At 30.8% G+C, this 11800-nt stretch overlaps 1 protein-coding gene and 1 long non-coding RNA gene across 2 annotated transcripts; both read right to left on the reverse strand.

Annotated features, from left to right (window-relative positions):
* Positions 1 to 548: 548 nt before the first annotated feature.
* Positions 549 to 9085, reverse strand: LOC123658813 (gustatory receptor for sugar taste 64f-like). Its single transcript, XM_045594115.1, has 5 exons — positions 9006 to 9085; positions 3496 to 3552; positions 2998 to 3154; positions 2390 to 2479; positions 549 to 1022 (listed from the first exon to the last, which is right to left on the reverse strand). Exons 1-5 carry the CDS (start codon positions 9083 to 9085, stop codon positions 954 to 956), a joined length of 453 nt encoding a protein of 150 aa, XP_045450071.1. The 3' UTR covers positions 549 to 953.
* A 550-nt stretch (positions 9086 to 9635) lies between these two features.
* On the reverse strand, positions 9636 to 11267 carry LOC123659862. The gene is made up of 3 exons (XR_006744095.1): positions 11111 to 11267; positions 9782 to 9834; positions 9636 to 9673 (listed from the first exon to the last, which is right to left on the reverse strand). It is a non-coding gene; the product is annotated as an uncharacterized LOC123659862 (long non-coding RNA).
* Positions 11268 to 11800: the final 533 nt, after the last annotated feature.

Genomic DNA, 11800 nt, shown 5'->3' on the forward strand with positions numbered 1-11800 from the left:
GGCAGGCTTGACATTTGGCTGGGCGAGCGAACTGAAAAAAATGTGATACTAAAACCATAAGAAAAATATATAACGGAAGTGACGTAATATCAGTCACACGACTGTATAATATGACGTTTGTAAAACTAAAATATTACTAGTAAACTTTTTTTTAAATTATTTATGTAATTTTATACTGTCAACAAAAATAAATAAAGACATAATTATGTTTATTTATTTCACTTAATAGTTTGAATTATTATTATTAGTTTGTTTGATTTATTTTATTTTACGGTATTTGTTATTTTCTAAAATACTAAATTTCCTAAATACTTTTGTGTACTTAATTAAAAACCAAATAACAAAATTAAAAAAAAAATCAAGAACTAGAAAATATATATAAAATTCAACATTTTTGTTTCAAATTGTGATGCTTCTATGCTATCCGAAGGAACTTCGTTCCTACCTGGTGTCCCATGACACCACATAATTATTATTACTTACCATCAAATGACCAATTTGCAGTCGATTATTACACAAAGAGATAATATATAATAAAAAGTCTTGTCTAATAATGTTTAAACATTTATTGTAGAGAATTAACACATGTATACTTATATAGATAATCTTCTTAGTATAATAATAAGACAAATATAAGTCATAAGTTTAACGTGAATTTAATTTGAAAACAGTGCATTTTAACAGCTCCAATATGTAACATCGGCAACTCGCCGTGGAGCAGCGTGGTGGATTAAGTTCCGAATCTTTTCTTACATGGAGAAAAAATGAAACTAATCCCAGCAATAGGATGTTATGGCTGAATCGCAAATCTGACACTAAATGTGTGTACACAAGCTACCATCACTTGACATACATTGACACACAAGCTACATACACATGACATGTGTAAGAAATCTTTCAATCATTATAAATACAATAAAACAAAGCTAAGTAAATAATTTTATGCAGATAGCTTATTCAATTTTCTTTTCTCTGCGAAAATTCAGCAAAACTACTTCGTATGTCACGATTGTTCCAAAGATCTAGAATAAAAGATATATTATTTATTGCTTTATTTATTTACGAGTATTCTAATTGAATAATATGTCATTTTTTAAGTTATGTATAAACGGTATTTCATCAGAATCATTTGTAATTAAATTTATCACAAAAATAGTATTATAACTATGAAATATCCTACGATTTATAATACAGGATAAGACGTTATGGGGCTATGAAAGGAAATGAGATAACTTGCTGACGAATCAATTTTTAAAAAATCACATATCATTATAGTCAAATAAATTGAACTGAATAAGTTTGTGATATCCTACAGCTGCGCGAATTTTACATATGAGAACAATCTATTATATGATATTTTCTACTAGTTGTGCCCGTGACTTCATCCACGTTGAATTTAATAAAAATGTTATTTTTCAGTTCGCAGAGTTATAAAATAAATAAATTTCTAAAATTAAAGTAGCCTTATTATACATTTACTAGTTATTCTTTATTACATCAGCTATCTGATGATATGAAATCCGCTATCTGATGAGATGATAATCGGTTCAGAGATTAGACGAAACTAACAGACAGAAAAAAATTGGGTAAGGCTTTAGATTAAGAACCGTCGAATTATCTAAGCTCAAAATTTGACCGTTTATGGGCATAATTTCGTTACAAAAAAAAAATAACCCTAATTTATCTAACTATGAAATCAGACTGTTTATCGACATAATTTGATTACAAAAAGAATAACCCTAACCTATCTAACTTCAAAATGCGGTTCTTAATCTAAAGCCTAGCCAAAAATTGTAAAAAAGGTTAATTTGGTATATGTACCGTATATACATTAATATGCATTTAGTCAAAAGCAATTATTTTAATATTACAAACAGACACTCCAAGTTTATTTATTTGTATGAATGTATAGATAACAGGGAATATTCATTGCTTATTTCGCCCCATTCCTCCGTTAGAGTTTAATTTTCCTACTGAACGGAAAAGTCATCGACAGATGTTGATTCTCATAATCAAGACTGACGTCTGGACTTACACTACAAGGCATTGTTTACAGACTCACAAATACAAAAAATAAGTAGCAAATATTTATACAAATACATATCTATTATTTACTAATTATATAAATAGGAAATATTTGATTATGTTATATTTGTTGGTAAGGGATAAACTGTAAACTACCGAGTCCGTTTTAAAAATTCTTACAAGGCTTTATAAGGGCTTTGTCACGTTATAAAGGAGAAATAGGAACAGTAGAAATCGTGTAAATCACGCGGCCGAAGTCGCGAGCATAAAGCTAAAATTATATACCTGATGCTGTGAACCTGTAACGAAAATATTAGTTAATAGTTTAGCTTCATAGTAAAATTTATTAGTAAAATGTACTTACTGAAAGTAGCAACTCTTTAGTAACGTAGAAAAATTTCAGACCTGACAATGCGACCGTAGTACCGTGGATTTGCTCAATAAATCTTTGAACCTGTAATTAATAAGCACTATTTAATTTTATATCTTGTCAATGTCCATTGAGCTGAACTGAGTATAAGTGCACCGTGAAATCTTATATCGGAAAGTAAGCTGCTATTTTTGCAGATTATTAAAGTTGATCGAACTTAAATATGTACATAATTTTAACAGATAGCGCCTACTTACGAAGTTAGACTAAAATAAATAATGATAAAGAGAATAACTTCTAAAGTAATCTCTATGAGGTTACTCCAATCACTTAACCATTTCTTTAAGTTGCGAAAAGCAGGAAATATCCTGTTCAAAATTCGGGGAACCCTTTGGGAAAGATGCAGTGTTGTGTGCTTGTGGTAAGTAAGGTAGGCAGAGCTTCTTGGCAGGGTATGGAATAAGTTCAATAATGTGGCAGCTGTTCCTGGCGTGGTTGCTGGTATGTTCCTGGCTTTCATAAGCTACGGCATTAGCTTACCACTAGGCGGGTAAGCTACTAGTTTGCCACCTTTGTATTAAAAAAAATAAGATATTGTTTACCTCGGTACAAAATGACGATGACGGAACATCATAAAGTGAGGGAGCTACAACGAGAGACGTGGAATGGATATTTGAAGCTACAAGTAAAACCAGAAAGGAGCGAAAAATGATAATAACTCCAGAAATCAAGTTATATGTAAGATCTTCGTAACGGTATCTGAAAATTTTGTAACATGTTTTTTATACAAGTATTTACATTGTAAAGAAAAAAATCATAGGTTTTTTTGTAAATTTGTAACGGCCAGTCTCTGGAACTACTGAACCGATTTTAAGAATTCTTTCACTACTAAAAAGTTACATTATGCCAGGTACCAGTACCATAGGCTGTATTTTAACTAAAGTGTTTAAAATGACTTAGGACCAGTAAAAGTTATATCATTATCATCTTCGTCAGACCATGTTGGTTCTTTGTTCTATGTTTTTAAAGAGTTTATGGGTCAAATTTTGTTACATAAAGAGTACAGTTTTTTTCGATTGAGTATTAATGTTATTACATACCCAGCTTGTTGATGAAGGCACTTAAAATCATTAGAACTACCAAGACTAACGCCTTTTCTGTAAAAATAAATAATATCACAATTTAAAAAAATCATACTGTCAAATTAATTTATTATTAATGAATGAGTATCCATAGTAGTCTGAATTAGAATTTCAACTATCTCATCATCTCGTAGGGAGAAACTTACCAAATTAAATTATTGATTAAAATTAATGGAAGAGGATTGCACGGTAATCGGTAATTTAGAAAGTTTTTTTTTTATCACTAGGTCGGCAAACAAGCTTACGGCTCACCTGGTGGTAAGCGATTACCGTAGCTTATAGACGCCTGCAACACCAGAAGCATCGCAAGCGCGTTGCCGACCCAATCCCCAATCCCCCCCAGGAGCTCTGGTCACCTTACTCACCAACAGGAACACAATACTGTTTGAAAACAGTATTATTTTGCTGTGATCTTCTGTAAGGTCGAGGTACTACCCCAGTCGGGCTGCTCCATATTTTGAGCAGGGAATTCCTGTTGTGCCCTACTTCAGTGTAATGTTAGAAGGGAACTTAATTTTAGAGTCTTTTTGAAGTAAAACTTCTTCCCGCGCGCTTGATTTGGGGAATAATGCTGGGGAATGTGTGACGAGAGCGTTACGAAAAGTGTGATCGGGTGAGACGAACGGAAGTTTATGATGGTATATAAGTTAGATGGGGCTAAAGAAGTCTTACTTCGGTCGTGTAACCTAAAGTACACTCCTTTTTTGTCTAGAAAAATATAAATACACAATTCTATTGATTCAGTAATTTTATCGTATGAGTATAGATCTGAGGGACAAAAAGGCTTGTATTCTTACCCTAATAAGTAGTAAAGACGACTACATACGAAGAAAAGGCTACTGCCTAATGTTACAAAGACAATGCCGCTGATTTCTTCATCAAAAAAATGGACCAATCGGACAGCCCGGCTGTAATCTTCGCGCATAGCCCGCCAATAGGAAGCTGGTAAATGCTGAAAGGATTTTAAAAATAAATGATACATTATATACTATGTAAGTTTAATTTTATAACTACTATCTAATGATTGCAAAAGCATCACTAATAATAATAATAATTAACCTTTGAGAAGGTGCGCTGTGAACATTTTGCTGAGATACTCGTAAAATTTTATTTCGATTTTTTTTGTTGTTGATCGGACTATATCGTCCCTAGTTTAGGCTTAGGGAAGTTTAGGGAGGTTTCTTTCCTTTACAGTGCGTGTGATAACGTGCTACTCAGTTTCGCTGCAGCTGTGCAGGAAAGTATTTATGCAACAGGGTCGTTCTGAAGAAATGTGTTTTGGGAGTTTTTAAAGTAAAACTTTTTACGTACGCTTGACTTTGCGAGTAAGCTTGCTTTTATCAATAAGGCCACCTTTTGTAAATTTTTCTATCAATTGTTGTTAATGTTGCTTTTTTATGTTATTTATTGTTTGGAGTACAATAAAATGTAAAAGTAAATAAGTAAAATGTTTCTTAAGTCTTACAAGTAGTAAAAAATGTTTAATGTTATCCACCTGACCGTCATGAGAAGTAATCTTCTTATTCAACTGCTCCAGTATTGATGTTAGAAACAGACTAACGCAAATGATAAATATGTTAGAATATGTCCATATCATTACTATTGTACCTACAAAAAACTGCAAAAAAATATATTGATTACTATAAAAGTCACACTTAAATATATAAAAATCATGAAGCAAAATTGCGTTAAACGAAATTTGCGCACATTTGAAAATACCGCAAATATCCGGCGTTTTAACTTGATGTTATATAGCCTGTTAAATTTTTTTTATAAAATAGATATACACATTCTTTAGTAAAAATATTTTTACCGATTAATAGATTCTTATATTTCTGTCAGATTAAAAAACAAGTTAAAAAATATGAAGGGCGGCAGAAATTTTTATTTATAAATACCTCCACAATTGCAAGAGTTCCAAGGGAATAAGGCAATACGGTCTCAAAAATCCATGGATATGTTATGATTATGGTTTTTCTTAGTATAATTGCAATATCTGAACTACATTCGCACATTTTTAGAAAAGGACATATTAATGACAATGCATGTTCGACTGGAACAAAAATATTTTTATGTTTTTTGTATAATATTTTTTTTACATTTCCGTACTTATTGATTTGTTACTTGTTTTGGTATTCAGTTTTAAAATTATTTATTGATAACTATTCAATTAAGGTTGCTCGGACGGTACCTCGTAAGTCATAATAGAATCTTTTTTTTAAATAAAATTATAAATTTGAATATGAAAATTCATTATTATAATTTAATCATTACCGTTATTGTGAATTAGGTTAATTATATAACACGTTGCTACACTGCAATGAATCACGTGGTTCATTTATTTGTAATTATAGTGGACTGATACTTTATTTATTTTGCATAAAAATATATCTAAAAGCCTTTAATCGAAATAGAGTTTTTTGTTTTTTAATCTTTATAAGAGGTAGTCATGTAAATCGATACATATGCATCTCGCCAATATTCTCTTTAGGCTACATGTTAAATTACATTTTTTTGTTTAATTTATTTAACGATAACCCTTCATCAGATCTATTCCAAGTTAATTTAGACGTATGTGATAGTAATTCATAACAAATAAAAAAACCAGCATTTAATCTTTATACGTGCATTTGTATCCGATCAACCTTAAATTACGCGAACTTATTTGTAAATATTTTTCGTTATTATAAAATCATCATCAACATCATCACAGCAGCCTTTCGCAGTCCACTACTGGACATAGGCCTCCACAAATTCACGCCAAAAATGGCGTGAACTCATGTGTTTTGCCCACACCACCCTTCATCACGCTGAGCATTATACAATGATGTACTTCAAATAGAATAACATTTGTTTCACTTTTAGTTAACCTACCTCAAAAAGAGGAGGTGGTTCTCAATACGACTGTGTTTTATTTTTACGTGTGTGTTACCTCATAACCATTTCTGGGTACGACTTTGAAAATTCTTTTTTTCAATAAAAAGCTGTGAAAAAGTGCTTTTGTGTTATCCCTAATAATACGTATTCAGATGTCTATTTTTTTCAACTATCTGCTTTACTGCTATTCTTATTTTATTATCATTTCAGCCTATCATAGTCCACAGCTGGACGTAGGCCTCCACAAGTTCACGCCAAAAATGGTGTGAACTCATGTGTGTTGCCCATAGTCACCACGCTGGGCAGTCGGGTTGGTGACCGACTTATTTTATTACTTTTTGATGTATTTTTTTTTTGTATAGCAAACACAATTATATTTGTTTTTATAACAAATACGATTTTATATATATAAATATTAACTTACCGATGCCAAACGTAACAAGAAAGATCGTGATAGTGTTGCATTTAAACTTCACGTACGGGTCTACGTATTCGTCGAGATTCGACGTAGCTACTAGCTCGATTAGGTGATGCCACTTCGTAGACAATCGAATGAATTGAACATTTGAAACTAAATTCGTCGTAAATAATATGCAAAGGCCTGGAATTTTTAGTTAAATGAAAAGTAATCCTAGAGTTTAAGATTGAAAAGACGCCTTACACTTCTTTCAATTGTTCAAGTCGTAACCCGTATTAATTACTAAAAGACTTTCATGGTTCCATTTATGTTGGTTGCTACAGTAGACTCTCAAAACCAGATATATCCTCGACCAAATATCAACACATTTATCTCTTAAAGATGTATGGAAATAGAAAATATAAATATTAAATAAATAATCAATTTTGTAACAATTCTACCAGTATTTGTAGATTTTTAAGCGTGGTAACTAGCACAATGATTTACGTGTATAATGGAATATTTAGCATGTTCTGTGTTCGTCATTTTTAGTTTCCTATATTTTCACACAATTGCAAGCGGCATAGTCACATTATACAAGTACATATAATTATTCAGTCGTATTGAAAATAATAAATGTTCTAATATTAAAAATAAATGTTTATAAGTTAAAGTAAAAAAGTAACTTTTACAAAGTTATGTAAGCGCCCGCTCACTAGCCAGGAGTAAATTATAAATAATATTTTATCAGGTTCGTCAAACATGAAAAAGACATGAAGAGAGAAAAAAAGCACGAGAAAGAAAGTCATAAAAGCTCTCGTTATTTTTTATTAGAAACTTTTGAGGTGAACTAAAGGTAGTGAGCGAAATTAATTGTAGTTACTATTGCACCAATCAGTCCTTGCATGTTCTGTGTTTTAAATATTAATATGGTAACATATAGAAGTAGTGTATGTAATACTAAATTCACATAAAATGCCATTATGTTTTAAGTTTTTTCGACAGCAAATTTTAACGGTATAAATAATTTACAACGGGGACTGAAACACTGAAATTTATACAAATAAATAAAATTGGAGTGTCCGTTTGTAATATTAAAATAACCGTTTTTATGTTAAGTATTGTGTATTCACGGTACACAATTATACCAAAATAACATTTTTTACAATTTTCGTCTGTCAGTCTGTTTGTTCCAGCTAATCTCTGAAGCGGCTGGACCAATTTTGACGGGACTTTCACTGACAGATAGCTGATGTAGTAAGGAGCAACTTAGGCTACTTTTAGTTTAGAAGTTTCATTATTTTATGACTCTGCGAACTGAACAATAACTTTTTGGTTAACGGACGAAGCCGCGGGCACGGCTGGTGATGAAATAATATTAAAATTTATTTTGTACTCCTATTATATACCTATGTATATAATTTTTATTATATTATATACCTTAGTTTTGAATTTACTTACCAACAGTCGCAAAATTATACTTTATGGTGAGCAGATTGTAGAAGTTTAAAGCAGTTATCATAATTTGTCCCATCAAAATTATAATACATAATGCGTATCTCCAGGACAAAATGTTGTGCCTTTAAAATATTACATAATTAAATTTCATAAATAATTTGTAAAGCAATAAATGGAAGTTGGATCTTTCCTTACAGGATAACGGGTAACAGGTAATAGGTTGGTAATTATTACCTTTGTTTAACAGAAAGACGTTCCCATAATGTGAGGCGCTTATACAGAATGGTTACAACCGAGAGGAATTAGACAGACATATACTGAGGTAGGGCACAGCAGGAAATGTCCTGCTCAAAATATGGAGCAGCCCAACTGGACCACTAAGCAGCCTCGACCTTACGGAAGATCGCAGCTAAATAACACTGTTTTTAAGCAGTGTTGTGTTCCTAATGATAAGTAAGGTGACCAGAGCTCCTGGGGGGAATTGAGGGTAGGTTCGGCAACGCACTTGCAATCAGTCTGGTGATGCAGACGTCAATAAGCTACGGTAATCGCTTACCATTAAATGAGTACGCTTGTTTGCCGACTTTTAGTTATTTAAAAAAATACAATTTTTCCTATAGAGGTTCTGAGTTTCTTTTCCCTCCTCAAGTTCTTCAAAAAATTACAACTTTTGTTTGTAAGTTAATTTAAATTCAAAATAATAGAAATATAAGCATACATTTTTAATATTACTTACCTATTCTGCACATCTCTTCCTGTTATATTCGTAATAGGAAAGAGACCCAACCATTGTCCAATTACGAAGCAATATTTCATTGAACTTTGGAATACCTCAAGTTGCGTTCCGACATTCGACTTTATAAGTGATTGTAAGACTTGTAGAACTAAAATTTATTTTAAAAACAATCATAAAGTAATGACTGATGTTTTGTGTATTCGAAGCATAGCCTTTCTGTGGTACGTTTGTGTATGTTTAGCATAAATTGTTCAACAAATCTTTGGAATAGTTTAAGCCGATAAAATAAAACAAAATATCTTAATGTGGTAACTAGATTTTTATTTTCTTGTAATAATTTTTAGTTTAAACTTGCAAACGAGTTTTGTATGAGGTCGGAGTGTGTAATACATTTTTTTTAAAGATTTATTTCAAGAATGTAAACTTGAAAATGAATGCTCTAATAGAAAACAATGATTAAAGAAGTGAAAGTCAAGTATTAGAAACTGATAATATTTTTAAAACTTTTTTTATCTATAAATAAATAAAATTGGAGTGTCTGTTTGTAATATTAAAATGGAAGAAACGGCTGGACCGTTTTAGCGGGACTCGCTGGCAGATAGCTGATGTAATAAGGAGTAACTTGGCTACTTTTATTTTAGATTTTTTTTATTTTATAACTCTGCAAACTGAAAAAAATAACTTTTTTGTTAAATCTTACGCGGACGCAGTCGCGAGTACAGCTAGTTTAACATAAAAAACAAAAAGACTTATAGTTAATAATCATTAATACTTACAGTTGTATTTAAAATGCTGCCATCTTAATATATTTGGATTGTACAAAATATCTCTGAAAAATAGAAATAGATTTTTTTTATTAATTTTGTTTTAGGGACATGTTATTTTAGGGACATTTCGGTTGATATTTTTGTACAACAAGAATATCAATTAAGCGTACAATCCATCTGGCGATAAGTAAATACTGTGATATATTGTTGTTTGTAACAATAAAAATCATCGAGAGGACCTTTCTTTAATTTTGGCCTTATTTTTTTGCGTCTAACGCAAAGGACCGCACGGAGTAAGCAAGTTTTGCATACTCCGCGCGGTAGCAACATTTGTTTTATAATTATGATTGAAAATAAAGATGAAGAATCTTATTAAATTCTAAGTTAACGTGGGTTTTGAGATTTAACTAAAAGATAGTAAATTTACAAATAATTTTCAACCAACGAAAAAGGAGGAGGTTCTCAACTCCACGCGTATACTTTTTCATGTACGCATACCTTTTTACAGATGAGTCCGAGTTCGATATTTTGTTTTTTTTTTTTTTTTTAGTGAATACCTTACAATAATATAATACTTTAAATACCTTGAAATTGGTTCCGTATTTTGATAAAAAGTTCTTACCCTAAAGGTGGGAAAATTCCAACCTTTTTTTCTCATTATTAGATTCTTCTAAATATCTTTTTTTCATTCGAGTAGCATTTTTTGTAGGCCTACATATGTTGGTGTATAAAGCCTTTTTTTAATATTTATATTGTACCACAAATTATAGGTGTATTATACAGTTAATGTGTAAATTAAGGTAGTAGCTATTTAAAAATTAATCAAAAATTAAGCATGTAGTAATTAGTAGATCTACTATTATAGTCACAAAAATGCTCTGAGCGCAGTCAACGTGCTGTGTTTATGTATTTTCTAAAAATAATTGCTTTTATAAACCAAGCTAAATGAGAAAGTTGACTTTGAACGATTTTGTACTATATACTTTTTCTGTGCTTCTTTCGTCGAAATATTCCTTAAACTTTTTGTTTCAACGGATTTGGAAATTTATATTTAAAATCTGAAGGTCATGTAAAATGTTAACAATCGTGTAGACTATCGATACACCTCTGCTCCAGAGGCACATCGCGTCAATATTACAGTGTTGTAATTACCGCACTACGTCTACGCGGCACTTTGCGACAAATTTGTAAGGGCCCTTAACAATAATTGTCAAAAATCTCATTAATAAACGTACAGCTGCACAAAAGTGCCCTCTGAAGGTTTTTGTTAATATAAAAATTATTCATAATAAAATTATTCAGGTTTATATTTAAATTAAAAAATATATATATATTTACCCAGTATCTTCATCATCTTTTTCTGTTGCTTGATTTTGCCAATTATTATAAATTATTTTCTCAAAAGTTTTCGGACCTTTATTCTCTAAAAAATTAAAAACGCACAATTAGGTTTGAACATTATTTTTGATAAAAAAAATTCTGATACTTTGATAAAGATAACTCTGAACTAACAAATTTGTAATTTTACTATTACTATATAAGATTTTAGATTAACATGGTTACTTCTATTACTAAACTATTCAAAAATGGATGTGGTAGTGTGTAGTCTCGTGAACAAGACATTCGCAGTTAATGTCGAAGTATCGAGTTTCGTAAAATAAAAATAAAAAACATGGTAAATATCCCGTTTTTGAATAGTTTTACGTTTACTGTTCCTGTACTTTATATGAGTCGTGCAGCCATTGCTATCTAAGTTATTTTTTGATAAGGTTATGAACTTCCATTAATATGATTTTAATCCGGTTTTTTATTGTCATACCGTATTTATATATCTTTATTGTAAAACCAAATAGTATGTAAATAAATAAAATGTATATTAAGTGTCCACGTAAAACTTAACAAGCAATAGAAACACGTTTACGAAATACGTTTTACATAAATTTAGTAAGAAAAAAAATAATATAAAATAACTGATTGCTTCTAATTATTACACTTTGAAACAAATAACCGCTTTTTTATCATTAGATC

This window comes from Melitaea cinxia, chromosome 2 (assembly GCF_905220565.1).
Source record: "Melitaea cinxia chromosome 2, ilMelCinx1.1, whole genome shotgun sequence".
Classification (NCBI taxonomy): Eukaryota; Metazoa; Arthropoda; class Insecta; order Lepidoptera; family Nymphalidae; genus Melitaea; species Melitaea cinxia.